Below are 17,513 nucleotides of genomic sequence, written 5' to 3'. Positions count from 1 at the left end.
AATAGAGTTTAAAAATCTACTTTTTGTATGAAACAAATTCGAATCGGTAACATGAAAAAGATCGATCTTGTGACCTTAATCACCAATTTTTGAACACTTTAAATGTCAATCATTTAATAATTCGTGACAAGCCAGGTCACAACCATATCTTTTAAAAGAGTTTAAGGTACCATAACATATTAAAAGTGTATTACAAATTAAGGAGTATTATACATTTTTCAAATTGCACACATAATTATATCTAATTCACCTAACAGTTCTATTTTCTTGGACAAAGATATTTCAGACAACGCACATAAATGTATCGAATGTGACACCAGAAACTCTTCAGTGACTGTCGGTGCAATCTTGGGAGTAACAAATATCTTGACAATATTGTATGCAGCATATTTGACAGTTGTTATAAGAAGGTCACGATCAAGTTCCTTTGGCGGTAACATTATTTCTTATATTGTATTAGTATTGTACCGTATTTAAGTTATTATGCTCGCTGAATCACTTACCTTACATGGCATGTCATCATGGGCTGTATGTTGTCATATGAGCTACCTGTCCGGCAGGCTCACTGTTCATGCATGAAATAAAGTCAGGTAGAAGCTTGAGTCTCCATACCCCAACTGAAATTAAAATTTCATTATTTTTCTTAAACTGTGAATTAAAATAAAAACAAACAAACAAGTTAATGTTTCTGCTATTTCAACGTAAGCCATGCAGCTAATAAATAACACGCAGTTCATATAACACATACACTTGAAACTAACCATTGTATCGTTTACTGATTATGGTATATATTACAACTTTCTACCTGTTTACATTTTCTATACGGGAACCTGAGTAACGTTTAAAATGAACAAAAGGATACTGAGTATTACAAGTAAGTCAGAGGAACACGGACTATTAATTTTATAGACAGCTGAATATTATATTTCAGTTGGAAGCTTATGCCACGGAAGACGTGAACCGTAAGTGAAACTTGTAAGACATTCTGGTCTTCGCTCCTTACTCTTGCATTTCAAATATATCATAAAAACAATCAGTTATAAAGATACATGTACTTTAAAGCTTTGGACCAACCAAACATATGAATAGGTAAAATGCTTTATAAATACATAAAACCGTTTGTTATTTGCTAACATCACCATTATTTCTGCCCTCGATCGTGCCCTTAGTGACAAAAGAACTATCAGGAAATGCAAAAATGTTTATGGGTCGAAGATTACTAGACGGGAAACACCCACTATTAAACTCAAAGTTCATTTATGTATACAATTCTAAAACATTTCTTTTTCTTTTCTGACTGCACGGGTATTTGGTGGAACATTGATTTTGTAAAAAAAAAGCACTGATTCAGGACCTCTTGACAAATTTAACTACAGTGAGTGAAAATTATCTTTAAATAAATTTTATAGAATATTTGCGTTGGAAAAGTCCACAATGATGTATAACAATCTGAAGCCTAAACTTCACACCCTCGGTAATTTCAGTCATACATTTTGGCTCGCTTCGCTTGTCGAAGATTACATCAATAGTATTTTTTTTTATGGAATAGCTGTTTCAGATGACTTTCAGTTAAAACAAATACCATCTTGGTCAATGCATTTTTGCGAAAATTTATAAGACATTGTTCAAAAATTCATGCTAAAATTTTATCCATTATACAACAAATTACACTATTGGGGGTATACAAAAATCCCGAATTAGGTGAGGGGCATGCACCCATAGAATCCCTATATAACTAACAACTCGGCTCCGACATAAACAAAAGTTCTAAGATCAGCCTACCCTAACATCGACTGCATAACAATCTTTATGATGTTGTACACTGTAGTTGCATATTTAGCTAAATTACTTTATTAGATCAGAAGACCATTATAAGGTCGAAACAAGTTAAATAACAATGAAGGCAGTACATATTCTCGATATTGGCTGTAATCTCCTATGGAGGCTTATTTCTGCCGCGAGGTAGCTATGTAACTATCACGATAGTATCGAAAAAAATTACAGCAATAAATGACATTTTCTAAATATTATTTTTAATTTTCTGTAAGTGTGTCGCGTTAATGCTTGAAACTGCCACTTTATACCTAGATTCCTATCATGATTACATTCCTTACATTTTACAAAGTTGTGTATTTTTCTGACAAAATTATCACAATAAATTATATGTTCTAGATATGCATTTGATTTTCAGGGAACTTTGCTATTAAGACAAACGTTTTCAAAAAAAGTTCCAAATATCAAGATAATTTTTGAAAGTATCAATGTAGCTATCAAGTTAATAAATTGCAGCTGCGGGCACTTGCATAATAAGTATCAAGATAATGGTGTAAATTTCCAAGAACCTGTCGACTTTTGAGATAATCTTTTCAGAAAACTCCGCTTGATCAAGACAATAATTGTTACTATCACGATAACTACCTAAATATCTCGTAGCAGAAATATGCCACAATATATTTCATCTAAGTTGACTTAACTATTTTTACTTTAGTTAATTATTTTGTCGGTAATAGATTCTTAGCACAGAACGTAATATGTATGACTTCCCAGGATGAAGCTATCAGCATTATATCTTTAAAATTGCAATGCCATCTGCATTCAACAACTTTTGTGTCAGAAGTTACCTTTTCACAATATCATGCAATTACTGTACTAGAAATGCAAATGTTGTATAACGTATTGTTTCAGTGAACCTACAGCAACTGTTGCCAAACAGGGTCTGGCAGTTGATCAACAAACTTACTCTGTAAACGACGATGAAGACACTTATGATTTATCGTAATAAGCTATGGCTAAGGACGTGTTATACGGAGGTCATCATCAAATTTTTCACATAGATATCCAAACCTTACATCATTGTTTACTTTTCCTTGATGAGCGCAATTTTTAAGAAATAACTTACTATAACTAGAGCAAAATAGTTTTAAACGTCTGGAGTATAACTTTCAGAACATCTGACCACCAGTTCAATTATTTATCTAAATACAAAAGTAAATCATGTTTTTATTACAAAGATGGTAGCTAGTACACCATGTTGTGGGGAAATAGATGCTTCATGTGTGAAGAAGATGTAACAACTACCGGAAGACTGCATTCAGTGGTTAATCATAACACAAATTTCAAGGATTATTTTTGCAAAGATCGGAAGATATACTATTGCTGAGATCTAAAATAATCGAACGAAAGCATCTTAAAGGAAGGCATATCTTTGCACTCTGGATAATGTGTTTGGTGTCAAAAGAACAAAACTAGCATCGGGTTAAGATCTCCCGTGAACTTCTGAAACTTAATCCAAAATATTTTACTACTTTATTTGCGATAAAACTAACTGGCGGTGAAACGTGGAAGCACCATTTTGATCCAAATAGAGTGATAAATATGAACAATCAAATAAGCACATGAGCCTTGTAAATAAAGAATGAATGAAAGATTGATTGTTTAAACATTAATTCTAAAACGCAGCTTTAAATTCCTGATAGATATGGTTAAATTTCTGTTAAATTGTCTTATATCAACGATATCGTTATTTAGAAATTTAAGTTATAGTTGGCACTGTAGGAAAGTGGCAGTTTCAAGCATTAACGCGACACACTTACAGAAAATTAAAAATAATATTTAGAAAATGTCATTTATTGCTGTAATTTTTTTCGATACTATCGTGATAGTTACATAGCTACCTCGCGGCAGAAATAAGCCTCCATAGGAGATTACAGCCAATATCGAGAATATGTACTGCCTTCATTGTTATTTAACTTGTTTCGACCTTATAATGGTCTTCTGATCTAATAAAGTAATTTAGCTAAATATGCAACTACAGTGTACAACATCATAAAGATTGTTATGCAGTCGATGTTAGGGTAGGCTGATCTTAGAACTTTTGTTTATGTCGGAGCCGAGTTGTTAGTTATATAGGGATTCTATGGGTGCATGCCCCTCACCTAATTCGGGATTTTTGTATACCCCCAATAGTGTAATTTGTTGTATAATGGATAAAATTTTAGCATGAATTTTTGAACAATGTCTTATAAATTTTCGCAAAAATGCATTGACCAAGATGGTATTTGTTTTAACTGAAAGTCATCTGAAACAGCTATTCCATAAAAAAAAAATACTATTGATGTAATCTTCGACAAGCGAAGCGAGCCAAAATGTATGACTGAAATTACCGAGGGTGTGAAGTTTAGGCTTCAGATTGTTATACATCATTGTGGACTTTTCCAACGCAAATATTCTATAAAATTTATTTAAAGATAATTTTCACTCACTGTAGTTAAATTTGTCAAGAGGTCCTGAATCAGTGCTTTTTTTTTACAAAATCAATGTTCCACCAAATACCCGTGCAGTCAGAAAAGAAAAAGAAATGTTTTAGAATTGTATACATAAATGAACTTTGAGTTTAATAGTGGGTGTTTCCCGTCTAGTAATCTTCGACCCATAAACATTTTTGCATTTCCTGATAGTTCTTTTGTCACTAAGGGCACGATCGAGGGCAGAAATAATGGTGATGTTAGCAAATAACAAACGGTTTTATGTATTTATAAAGCAGTTTTCCTATTCATATGTTTGGTTGGTCCAAAGCTTTAAAGTACATGTATCTTTATAACTGAATGTTTTTATGATATATTTGAAATGCAAGAGTCGGGAGCGAAGACCAAGATGTCTTACAAGTTTCACTTACGGTTCACGTCTTCCGTGGCATAAGCTTCCATCTGAAATATAATATTCAACTGTCTATAAAATTAATAGTCCGTGTTCCTCTGACTTACTTGTAATACTCAGTATCCTTTTGTTCATTTTAAACGTTACTCAGGTTCCCGTATAGAAAATGTAAACAGGTAGAAAGTTGTAATATATACCATAATCAGTAAACGATACAATGGTTAGTTTCAAGTGTATGAGTTATATGAACTGCGTGTTATTTATTAGCTGCATGGCTTACGTTGAAATAGCAGAAACATTAACTTGTTTGTTTGTTTTTATTTTAATTCACAGTTTAAGAAAAATAATGAAATTTTAATTTCAGTTGGGGTATGGAGACTCAAGCTTCTACCTGACTTTATTTCATGCATGAACAGTGAGCCTGCCGGACAGGTAGCTCATATGACAACATACAGCCCATGATGACATGCCATGTAAGGTAAGTGATTCAGCGAGCATAATAACTTAAATACGGTACAATACTAATACAATATAAGAAATAATGTTACCGCCAAAGGAACTTGATCGTGACCTTCTTATAACAACTGTCAAATATGCTGCATACAATATTGTCAAGATATTTGTTACTCCCAAGATTGCACCGACAGTCACTGAAGAGTTTCTGGTGTCACATTCGATACATTTATGTGCGTTGTCTGAAATATCTTTGTCCAAGAAAATAGAACTGTTAGGTGAATTAGATATAATTATGTGTGCAATTTGAAAAATGTATAATACGTCATTGGTTTCATTTTAAGTTGTAAAGTTGATTTTGAGACTAGTTTAAAAATACTGTCAACTTAGAATCAACCAATTAAATGCAAACTATTTGAGGCTGGTCACCAGTTTCAGTTTTAAAATAAAACTGAATGAAATTCAGTTTTTTATATAAATTGGGCCCAGCAATTCAGAGGGAACTGCATTCTTTCCTAGATTGAACTGCTAATTAAATTCCAAAAGATACGTTCCTTCCTTTTAATGAAAAAATTCATCTAATTGATTTTTCTTACTAATTATTGAACATACACTCTAGGAAACGAATTAATTTGTTTAATTCAAAATGAAATACATACAAAAAGAAAGCAAAATTAAAACATGAATAAAATTGGTGTCGCTTTTTAAACAGTCTGATTTTATTATATGCAACCGATACGCAAAGCATCTATATACATGTATAATCATGTCATGCCTTTAACAAAACAACGCAGAAGAAGTTCCGCAATTCACTTTATTGATAATCATACAAAGCGGTGCTCAGAAGTTAAATAAAAGGCCATTTACATTTACAGTAAAAGAAAACTTTTCTCAGTTACGCAATACAGACAAAGAAAGCAAATTAGTGTCTGCGAAAGTTTGAAAGAAACTATTCGACCTGTGTGTGCGTGTGTGTGTGTTCGGGTTTAACGCCTTTTTCGACAATTTTTCAGTCATATTAACGACGGTGTCTACTTGTAGCAGTGAGCACAATGGCCAACTTTATAGTGCTGCCTCACTGGAATATCACGTCGTAGACAAGTGGCATGATATCCCATCCAGTCACATTATACTGACACCGGGCTGACCAGTCTTAGCACTATCTTCTTATTGCTGAGCGCCAAGCGAGGAAGCTACTAGTACTTTTTTTACGTCTTTGGTACGACGCTGCCGGGGATCGAACCCACGACCTCCCGCACTCGAAGTGGACGCTCTTCCACTAGGCTACCGAAGCGGTTCTATTTGACCTGAAGATGACTAAAAACTCTATCACATATTAAGTTCATTAACGTCAATTTAGGAAACTTTCAAATTAACAATCCCGTTAAGACTGAAATCAGTTTTGACAGCGTGACCTAAGGTTGTTAGCTTTATGAATATAGTCGTTGCATGGTTCAAGCACTAGTTGTCAAATCCAGTTGTTGTGTACTATATTCAGACAATATCAGAAGCTACAAAAACAAAAGAATACTTAACATAGTACTTACAGTTCATTTGCTTGTCTCTCACATAAACCATAAAGTTTGTCGACGATTCAGATATTATCTTCAGTCTTGTAGTAACCTCTTTTCATTCCATTTACATTTTGTGGAGACCTCGAAACATATTTTCTTTTGCTTTTAACATTTTATACTAGCCTGATCAAACACTCCGTACATTGTTAAAAGAGTGTTTTTGTAAATACTTCATTTAAGATGTTTAAAACGTATCACAAAATAACATGTAAATATTCAGTCCATATCTCTAACAAGCTGCAGATGCGCTTTCATAATTGCCGCTTTCAGCTCGGGTTCAACAACGTTTCTTTTACTTTTATTCTAACCGTGATCTTTTAAATCCGTGTAATGTGGCATTATGTAATACAGCCATAGATATTTTAGTATGCTTCTATACGAAGTATCAGTCCGGAATATTAACTATTTATTCTTTCAGCCTTCTTTGCACTTTGATTTCTACAATTAATGTCTTTCAATCATTCCTACCGTTTGATCATCTTGTAACGTATGCTCGACATCTTTGTAATATGAAGTTTAATTCCAATTCTGTGTTAAGAGTTTTTCTTGACATTTATATACACCTGTCCAGTTTAGTAAAATCGTACATTTATCACATAAATCTTTATAAATCATGTATACACTTTTTATTCATGCACTCCGCATATGTTCTCAAAATCAATAACATTTTGACTATTTTCTAATTTGTCTTGACATAGAAATATAATGGTTTTACATGCAGGAACGATCAGTAGAAAGCCGCTGTTCGCGAATAATGGCGGTGACTCAGGTAAAAGCATGGCCACTCTAAATAGCGTGTGTCCTTTGTTCTATATAAAACTGAGAATTTTAAATGACTGCAGCACACATCACGACCCATTTTAAATGTTAATATAACTGACATTGTTTTTAAGAATACTGTCAGTGCTGAAGAAAAAAGTCAAAAGAAATGTGGATGTCGAGCTTTGGTGCAAGAAAAGTATTTTTAGTCAAACAATCACGATCAGCTATAAAATGCTAATATTGAACCTAAATGCTACTTAAATGTCAAGCATAGATAAGTCACGTAATTTAAGCAAAACAATGCAATGGAAATAAGTAATAAGCTATTTAGTGTCTGTATACCTGAATATTGAATATTATTTTGATAATGGGACAAATGCAAGGCGAATTTCTATTCCATAGTAGCCCCAAAATAATTAACCATGCATATAAAGGGTGTTTATATTTTAAACTATCAGATGGTTAAATATGAAGTTATTAAAATGTAAAAATCACAAATGGTTGTGTCTAGTTTCCTTGCTGGTGGTAATGCTAAGAAAGCAGCAAATCATACAAAATAAATAAAAAAGTCAAACTGGATTGAATAAAACTTTAAAGGGGAAAAACAAACAAAACAACAAAATGTACCTGCTAGTCCTTCAGTTTTATTTTCGGCTTCTGAAAATGATAGTAGAATATATATATACTTGCAAAATGATAGTCTTTGTTACCTTGACAATAAAAAAAAACTGTAGTCTACGTAAGTATATTTGAACAAGTTTAAAGCACATATTAAGTTCTTATTTAGGGATCCACGTATAAGAAAACAGTGGCGGAGTGATTAACAGGTGGGACACAAGCTTTCCAGGTTCGATTCACGATGCCGGCTGATATCCCCGCCAATGTTAAAGGGTTATCTTCCTTACTCATATATTCCAACCTGCATAACTGGACCCTGTCGTGGAAACCTTCGTAACATATATGTCAGCAGTGCTTCATAATGTATTTTTATAATATAATATTTGGGTATCTTTTGAATTTGTCAGTTTGTCATATTACAAACACATTGGCTTCATAATTAGTCATGAGATAAAACATTAGGCTAACGAAAGTACATTCAACTAAACATACTTATAATCTAAGGTAAATAGTATTTAGTGTTATCCGTGTGTCCATTTTGAAAACAAGAGGGCCATGATGGCCCTATATCGCTAACCTGAGTTTAGTTGCTTGCTTGAACAGTTAAAAGTTTCTACTAAATATAAACAGGCAGGTACTGTGTATGTGCGTGTTGAGGTGGGGGCGGGGATAGAGGTGGGGTAAGATATTGTTGGAATGATGTGATATGACTATATCAAACATGAAGATCTTTTAAAGTTTCCACTACATAAATAAGGGGAAAAGTGGTAATGCTTTTTGATGAAACAGAATAATTCATACAATCTTCCTAAAGGGTCGCACAAGAAATATTTGTGTATAATTATTTTAAAATTGGATCTGCTGTTTTATATTTTCTAATATTTTACACATAGGGAAAAATGGCCATACTCCGTAGCGGCCATGTTTTTTAACGAATCAAATAATTTGAATACTCTTGGTAGAGGGTCACACAAGGACCAGTTGTGTGAAATTATTTTCAAATCGGGTCAGCAGTTTTATACAAGAATATTTTTAAAGTTTCCGCTATATACATATAGGGAAAAGTGACCGCGCCATTTGGAGGCCATGTTTTTGACGAATCAAATTGTTTGAACATTCTTGGTAGAGGGTCACACAAGAAACATTTGTGTGAAATTATTTCAAAATCGGACCAGCAGTTTCATACAAGAAAACTTTTAAAGTTTCCATTATATTAATATAGGAAAAACTGACTACGCCCTCTGGCAGCCATGTTTTTGAGGAATCAAAATAATTTAAATAATCTTGGTAGAGGATCACACAAGGACCATTTGTGTGAAATTATTTTTTAAATCGGGCAGCATCTTCATACAAGAAGATTTTTAAAGTTTCCATTATATTTATATTGGGAAAACTGACTACGCCCTCTGGTAGCCATGTTTTTTGAAGAATCAAAATAATTTGAACAATGTTGGTAGAGGATCACACAAGGACCATTTGTGAGAAATTGTTTCAAAATCGGGCCAGCAGTTTCATACAAGAAGAATTTTAAAGTTTCAACTAATATATACATATAGGGAAAAGTGAACACTTCCCATGGCGACCATGTTTTTTGAGGAATCGGAAAAATTTGAACAATCTTGGTAGATTGACACACAAGGGCCATTTATGTGAATTTATATCAAAATTGGTCCAGCAGTTTCATACAAGAAGATTATAAAAATATCCACTTTATACATATAGGGAAAAGAGACCACACCCTGGGGGCCATGATTTTTGACGAATCGTAATAATTGGAATAATCTTGACAGAGGGTTACACAAGGACTATTTGTGTGAAATTATTTCAAAATAGGGCCAGCAGTTTCACACAATAAGGTATTTAAAGTTTCCACTATGTACATTTAGGGAAAAAGTGACCACGCCCCCTGGCGGTCATATTTTTTGACGAATAGGAATAATTTGAATACAATTGGTAGAGAATCACACAAGGACCATTTGTGTGAATTTATTTCAAAATCGGACCAGCGCTTTAAGAGATGTCGTTTAATGATTTTTCTATGTTTTGCCCTGGCGGCACTTTTGTGCAAATAAGCGGAACCTTTTGAAAAATTTTGGGAAGAGGACCACCTAAGGAACATCCAGGCCAAGTTTCATCAACTTCCATCAAATGATTTCAGAGAAGATGTTGTTTAAAGGAAAGTGTGGACGGTCGGACGACGGACGTACGACGGACGCCTATCGGTGAGCGATCACAATAGCTCATCCCGAGCACTTTGTGCTCAGGTGACCTCAAAAACAAGGAAGTAGGTCAGTAGGTCATGATTAAGACTAATCAATATGAATATTGAAATTTATATAAAGAATTATAGATGTGGTCAAAATTTCTATGCTTGACTTCAAAAACAAAAAAAGTAGGTCAGTATGTCACAATTAAGACTATTCAAAATGAATATTGAAATCTGTATCAAACATTATACTTTTGATCCAAATTTCTTTGCCATTGCTTCAAAAACAAATAAGTCTATGTAAAACAAGGGACCACCTGGGCGTAGCCTATATTGACCCCAGGGTCATGATTTGAACAATCTTGGTAGAAAATTACTAGAGCATGCCACATACCAAATATCTAAGCTCTCAGCCTTATGGTTTCAGAAAAGATTTTTTAAAGAGTTTGTTCCCTATATAAACTAATGTAAAAACTGTTGACCCCGGGGCGCATCAGTTTTGACCCAAGGGTCATGATTTGAATAAACTTGATAGTTGACCACTTGACAATACTAAATATCTAAGGTCTGGGACTTATAGTTCTGGACAAGAAGATTTTTAAAGACTTTTCCTATATAAAATCTGAAAAGTAGATCCCTCGGAAGCACCGAGAACAAGGCAAAGAGTGAAAATTGCAGTCTCGGTTTGATTGAGTCTGTTCATGAGCAGTAACGGAAAATGCAACACTCCCAACGCCCGCTAGCACCGGCTTCAAATCTAAATGAGTTGAAATCAATGATCCCGAAGGACCAGTCAATGTAAAACAAGGGTCCCCCGGGTGTGGCATATATTGACCCCAGGGTCATGATTTGAACAATCCTGGTAGAGAACCATCAAAGCAGACAAGAATTCTTTAAAAGTTTTTTTCCCTGTACAAGTCTATTTAAACCATGTGCTCCCGAGGCTGGGCCATTTTTAACTCCGGGAGAATAATTTGAACAATCTTAGTAAAGGACTACTATACAAAGCTACATACCAAATATCAAAGCCCTAGGCAATGTGGATTTGTCCAAGAAGATTAAAATAATTTTCCCTATAGAAGTCTATAAAAACAATGTGACATCCAGCGCGTGGCCACATTTGACCCTAGGGGGATACTTTGAACAATCTTTGTAAGATGATGATACATACCAAATATCAAAGCCCTAGGTCCTGAGGTTTTGGGCAAGAATATTTCAAAGTTTTTCCCTATATAAGTCTATATAAACCATTTGACACCCAGGGCGGGCCATATTTTACCCTAGTGATATAATTTGAACAATCTTGGTACAGGCCCACTAGATGATGCTACATACCAAATATTAAAGCCCTAGGCCATGTGGTTTTGGAAAAGAAGATTTTCAAAATGTTTCCCTATATAAGTCTATATAAACCATGTGATCCATAGGGCTGGGCTATATTTAGCTCAGTAGTAAGAGTGTTGGTCTACGGATCGCGGGGTCGCGAGTTCGATCCTCGGGCGGGGCGTATGTTCTCCGTGACTATTGGATAAACGACATTGTGTCTGAAATCATTAGTCCTCCACCTCTGATAATTCATGTGGGGAAGTTGGCAGTTACTTGCGGAGAACAGGTTTGTACTGGTACAGAATCCAGGAACACTGGTTAGGTTAACTGCCCGCCGTTACATGACTGAAATACTGTTGAAAAACGGCGTTAAAACCAAAACGAAACGAAACGAAAATATTTGACCTAGGGGGATTATTTGAAAGTAGGAAGAAAATATATGCTCATGTGTCTTTTAAAAGATTCAATTTCCGATAGACAATAAGGGTTGTTAAAAACAGCCGCGACTGATATACTCTTATGCGCTGGGTGATTTACTTACAGATATTAAATATATTTCTGAAGAAAATAATCTTTGTAATTGATAAAAAAAAACAATGAATTAAGAAAATTATCGACCAAATTGTAAAACAACCATGGGCCAAATGTTTTCTGACCCTTATTTTCATACCAATATTTTTTTTATTTATTATGATGGTCGATTCAAAATAGCCGACTTTTGGTATTGTGATCATTTGTATAAACAACGGTGGATAATTGCTATAGATGCAGAATGGTAATTATATGGTCAAAAGCGAAAATGTCGAAGAAAATTAAATGAAACTCAGTTTATCCGCGTCTATTAATTCTTTTTCTTTGTACTAATTAAGGGAAATTTAAGCCTCCCAGTTATACCTTGTATATATTAATTTTGTTTAGTACGCAAACGTCAAGGTACCATCTTACATGTTTGTAAGGCACACACATTTTTACTTACGTACGGAACGGTATATGACTTTTCAAAATCTTTTTAAAAACGTCGTAGGTACACTTCTTTGTATATCCTTCGTTTTGTTAAAAAAATATCATCTAAACAAATAGAATTAATCTTTAAGTTAATCTGCTATGTGTTAGAGATGATACCTACCCAAGCGAATTTAAGAAAAACAACTCTGAACTGACCACATTAACTGAAGCCAACATAAAAGCGGTGATCAAAAGTGAAAGCTATCTAAATAGACACTACTGACAATGTTGCGGAACTCGAAAGTATACTGTTTTATATTCAGCTGCATCTGCATGATGCAAGTTCAATATAACGGAATGTTGTCGCAGTTTACCTGTCTTACAGGAATTTTACAGATTTTAAGCAAACATACCATGAATTTGGATATGGTGTTATTTTCTATTGACCAACAAAATTCCATTTTAAGTACGTAATCTTTCCGGCAGTATTAGCAAATACTGGTTGCTGTGGAGGTAAATATGAAATCTGCCGCCGACTCGACAGAAAACAAGTTATTACAATCATTTCAGGTGGGGAATTTCGTCGACCTACGCTAAATAAATGACCCGAAACTGGTAAAATGGGCTCAATCAGTAGCAGATGAATGTGCATGTTGGGTTTATGTTTTAAAAGAAATGTGTTTGATAAAAGTTTTGATAAAGCCATAATTCAAGAATCATTTGCATTTTGTTATTTTCCAATATAAGCTGTATATTAAGGTCACCTTTTATAAGTACCTGTGAATATGTCCATTTACAGAGATTATCATTTATGGAATGTAGAAATATGAACGACAAGAAGCGTTGTGTATATTTGCTTGTGTTATCGTATAACATTTTTTATGACTATGACGGTATTAATATGTTTGAGAAACGATATGTCTATACATTAGCGGAGCAAATATCGATTCTACAGATTTGAATACGCGTTGATTTTCAAGTTGCACAATGAAATTAGTATGCTTACCTTCAATTAAAAGCGTAGCGTTTCTTTTTACGTTGACACCGCTCCCTGTAATGTTATTTATATAGGACATCTCACATCTATATACTCCAGCATCATCCAATGTCATTGTCAAAATGTTCATATCTAAAGTTAGATGAGTGTTGGGTGGGATTTCTTTATCTAACATTCCGCCGACAATAAAATCCTTGTCACCCACAATGCCTTTACATAAAGTCGGATATTCACTTTCAACTGCGTTGATTTTTGCTATCGTGTCCCACCCTGAAATTTTTTCTCGCCGTATTTGTATAAGATATATGCTAGAAACATCTTTTTCTGTAACGTTACATGACATGAAGAGTTTCCCTGTAACTCCTAATACAACTCGTGGCATTGACAAAGTGAAATTCAAGCTATAAACTGAAAAGAAACAGAAAAGAACAGCTCAATATAATATTTTAAAGATAGGTCATATGAAAGTATTGCCCTCGCTGATGAAAACAGCTGTTTAAAATGTTCTTGTTATTTGTTGCTCCGTACATGTGCCTTTGGTAAAAGCATTGAATGTAATCATTAAATTGTAATCTATCGTAAACGAAAATTTCTTTTCAATGAGTGCATACTAAATGGTGTTATTGATTTTGACAATTTCAAAATGTTTGTTTAAATGAATGTTTCTTACTCAGACAAAAGAGGATATGAAATGTAACGTGGCTAAAGTATGCTCGGTAGGTGCAGAATTTTGAATATTTGAGAAACACGTTTCTTTTAATCAGTCTGGCAATATAATTTCTCATTCATGCGATTTTTATCAGTTTGAAATTGTCTGTTTATATAAACATCTCCCACACTTCCGCTTCCGTGGTATGTTTCTTTATATTATCCAGCTCAAAGTACTTTAAAAATCCACATAAAACAATTTCCAGTCGGTGTGAAAATATGGCCGCTCGTGGTACATCAACCTGCATTATTTTGACGTCAGAAAAAGATGGGTTACATTTATGTCTCTTAAAAGATTCGATATAGCTGTAACAATTCTAAAACGTTTTACAAATTGCGTCAAACCTAGCATCAAAATTCAAAAATATTTGCAAAAACATAGTTACCAACTGTTGTCCTAGCAGCCAGCAAAAACACAACAAAAACAAACGCCAACATTATTCCTCTACGTCCTGGTTTTGTTTTGACTTCTGTGAATGATATTCATTGTCATATAACAATGATATAAATCAGTCAAAGATGTCTAATTACGTTTAATCCTATTGTGCCTATTTCATAACAAGAGTGCAAGAATGTCACAATATACGCCCGTCACAGCAAATTTCTTTACTCTAGCACCTGTATTTGCAAATGGAATTTTAATTTTGTGGTTGTTTAGTAATAACTAAGTGTTTTGTTTTTCTAAGTCCACAAAAAAACTCCTTACCAGGTAGAGATACCTTAAAATACACCTAAAATTGGAAAGTAACATCTATGTTGTACCACAGAAAAGTGGTCTTGGTTTTTCCCTACGGTCAATTATAAAAAAGTTACAATATAAGTTATTTATAGTAACAACTAAGGGAAGTTAATCTTAAAAAAAAAAAAAAAAAAAAAAAAAAAAAATCAAAAAAAAAAAAATTGTAAGTCCTGAAAAAAATCTTTACCAGGTAGAGACTGGTCAAAATACACCTCAAAATTGGATGTAGCATGCATGTTGTACTACAGAAAAGTGGTCTCGATTTTTCCCTACGACTAGTAATGAAAAAGTTACAATATAAGCTATTTATAGTAACAACAAAGGGAAGTAATTCGAAAGAAGGGAACTGCGCATGACACTTCGTCTCATGATGGTGTATAATTGTGTCAAGTTACATCAAAATCCCTCCATGCATGAAGAAGAAATGCTTCGGACAAAGTCATTCTTGTATCTGACCTTTGGCCTCTAAGTGTGACCTTGACCTTAGACCTAGGGACCTGGTTCTTGCGCATGACACTACGTCTCGTGGTGGTGAACATTTGTGCCAAGTTATATCAAAATCCCTCTATGCATGAAGAAGAAATGCTCCGGACAAGGTTTTCATTCTTGTATCCTTTGACCTCTAAGTGTGACCTTGACCTTAGACCTAGAGACCTGGTTCTTGCGCATGACACTCCGCCTCATGGTGGTGAACATTTGTGCCAAGTTATATCAAAATCCCTCTATGCATGAAGAAGAAATGCTCCGGACAAAGTTTTCATTCTTGTATCCTTTGACCTCTAAGTGTGACCTTGACCTTAGACCTAGGGACCTGGTTCTTGCGCATGACACTCCTTCTCATGATGATGAACAATTGTGCCAACTTTCATCAAAATCCCTTTACGCATGAAGAAGATATGGTCCGGACAAAGTCATTCTTGAATTTGACCTTTGACCTCTAAGTGTGACCTTGACCTTAGACCTAGGGACCTGGTTCTTGCGCATGACACTCCGTCTCATGATGGTGAACAACTGTGCCAAGTTTCATCAAAATCCCTTCATGCATGTAGAAGATATGCTCCGGACAAGGTCTGTGGACGCCGCCCGCCCGCCAGGGGCGTTCCCATAATACGTCCCGTTTTTCAAACGGGCGTATAAAAATCCCTTGTTTCAGTAAATTCTAAAAAGTAATTATTTATTTAATAACTAATGTGCATGAAATCTAAAAGAATATGTTTAAAATGCATTTAGACAATAGTTAGGCAGTAAAAATGAATTTATAGCGCTGTAATTTAACTGTACTAAAAGCATACTTACAAAATATCAACACAAATAAATATATGATTCTTAAAACTCCACAAACGTTTGAAAAGAAACGATAATCTGACAACACAGAATGTACTTTGGAATCCTCTTAGGAATGTTCTATTAAATGACTTTTCATGCTTAAGTACTAGTATTTGATTCATGCAGCATACAATTCAATTTTCAATTGTTAGATTTTATGAGTCACTAAATTTATAAAGACATATATAATGTCCTTGTTTTCAAATTAACAATATAAAGCAATGAATAATGAAATAGGATGATGTGTCTGACAGCATATTATTTGTGGATCATAAAAGATAGTCACGTGTGGCGCTTGTTTGTGAAACAAGAAATAGTGTACTTTGCTTTTAATTTATCATAACGTAGTTCAGAAAGAACTCATCACTGGAAGTTAATATAGGTTGCGAAAACTTCTAACTCCGACTCTGTGTCCCCAGTTTGACAACAATCCTGCGTGGAGGTTGAGATTATAGAAATGAAATGAGGATAATTTACTAGAACATAATCAAATTACATTTTCCCTTTGTCTACAATAAAGAATGAAAAGGTTTGAATGTTTTATTGACGGCAGTTTGTGAATTATTCAGTGCAGACATGTCATGCATTTCAGCACTGTATCTACACTGAGGCAAATGAGGCAGTTGCCTCAGTTAAAATTTGAGAGGCAATTAAAACACAAAGGAAAATTGCCAGTATTAAGAATGACTTGTCCCATATATCTTATCAGTGGCGTTCCCGGAGTAAAACTGAGTGCACGCCCTGGGGGGAGGATGGGAGAGGAGGATGTTGGTTGGTGGCGGGACCTGTTCCGGGAATTTCCAGAAGTTAAGGGATAAATCTTTTGAGTTTAGGTATACTTAAGTCATATTAAATGTATTAAAACGAATAAAAAGCTAACTTATTTAGTTGTTACTACGCGACAGCAATATCAATATCTTCGACTAAATCATTTAGGAGAGAATTAGCATTTTATAAAGACAAAATCTAATCAAATAAAAAATACATTCATTTATTAGGGACTTACAGTCGCTGTAACAATATTTGTACATACAGAAACTGCTTAAGATATGGTCTGTTTATTTTATGCTTTTCGGCGAGGTACTGGAGTTATACCCTTAAAATAAACTATTGAAATATTGAGATATAGTGATGAAATATAATGCGTACTTTTACTGCAGTGAAACATATGTTTTGTATTTTATTGGTTTTCCGGAACTATCT

The 17,513-nt window shown here is 34.2% G+C and overlaps 1 protein-coding gene and 1 long non-coding RNA gene across 2 annotated transcripts; one reads left to right on the top strand and one right to left on the bottom strand.

Moving 5' to 3' along the window:
• The first annotated feature begins 258 nt into the window (after nucleotides 1-258).
• On the top strand, nucleotides 259-3,542 carry LOC123561751 (uncharacterized). Its single transcript, XR_006688501.2, has 3 exons — nucleotides 259-433; nucleotides 932-962; nucleotides 2,686-3,542. It is a non-coding gene; the product is annotated as an uncharacterized LOC123561751 (long non-coding RNA).
• Nucleotides 3,543-4,495: 953 nt separating this feature from the next.
• Nucleotides 4,496-16,365, bottom strand: LOC123561748 (uncharacterized). Its single transcript, XM_053533257.1, has 6 exons — nucleotides 16,281-16,365; nucleotides 14,632-14,715; nucleotides 13,547-13,945; nucleotides 8,073-8,102; nucleotides 5,205-5,360; nucleotides 4,496-4,706 (listed from the first exon to the last, which is right to left on the bottom strand). Exons 2-6 carry the CDS (start codon nucleotides 14,681-14,683, stop codon nucleotides 4,672-4,674), a joined length of 672 nt encoding a protein of 223 aa, XP_053389232.1. The 5' UTR covers nucleotides 14,684-14,715; nucleotides 16,281-16,365; the 3' UTR covers nucleotides 4,496-4,671.
• Nucleotides 16,366-17,513: the final 1,148 nt, after the last annotated feature.

The sequence above is a fragment of the Mercenaria mercenaria genome, unplaced genomic scaffold, assembly GCF_021730395.1.
Source record: "Mercenaria mercenaria strain notata unplaced genomic scaffold, MADL_Memer_1 contig_2179, whole genome shotgun sequence".
Classification (NCBI taxonomy): Eukaryota; Metazoa; Mollusca; class Bivalvia; order Venerida; family Veneridae; genus Mercenaria; species Mercenaria mercenaria.
This window is presented reverse-complemented; position numbering and strand designations above follow the sequence as displayed.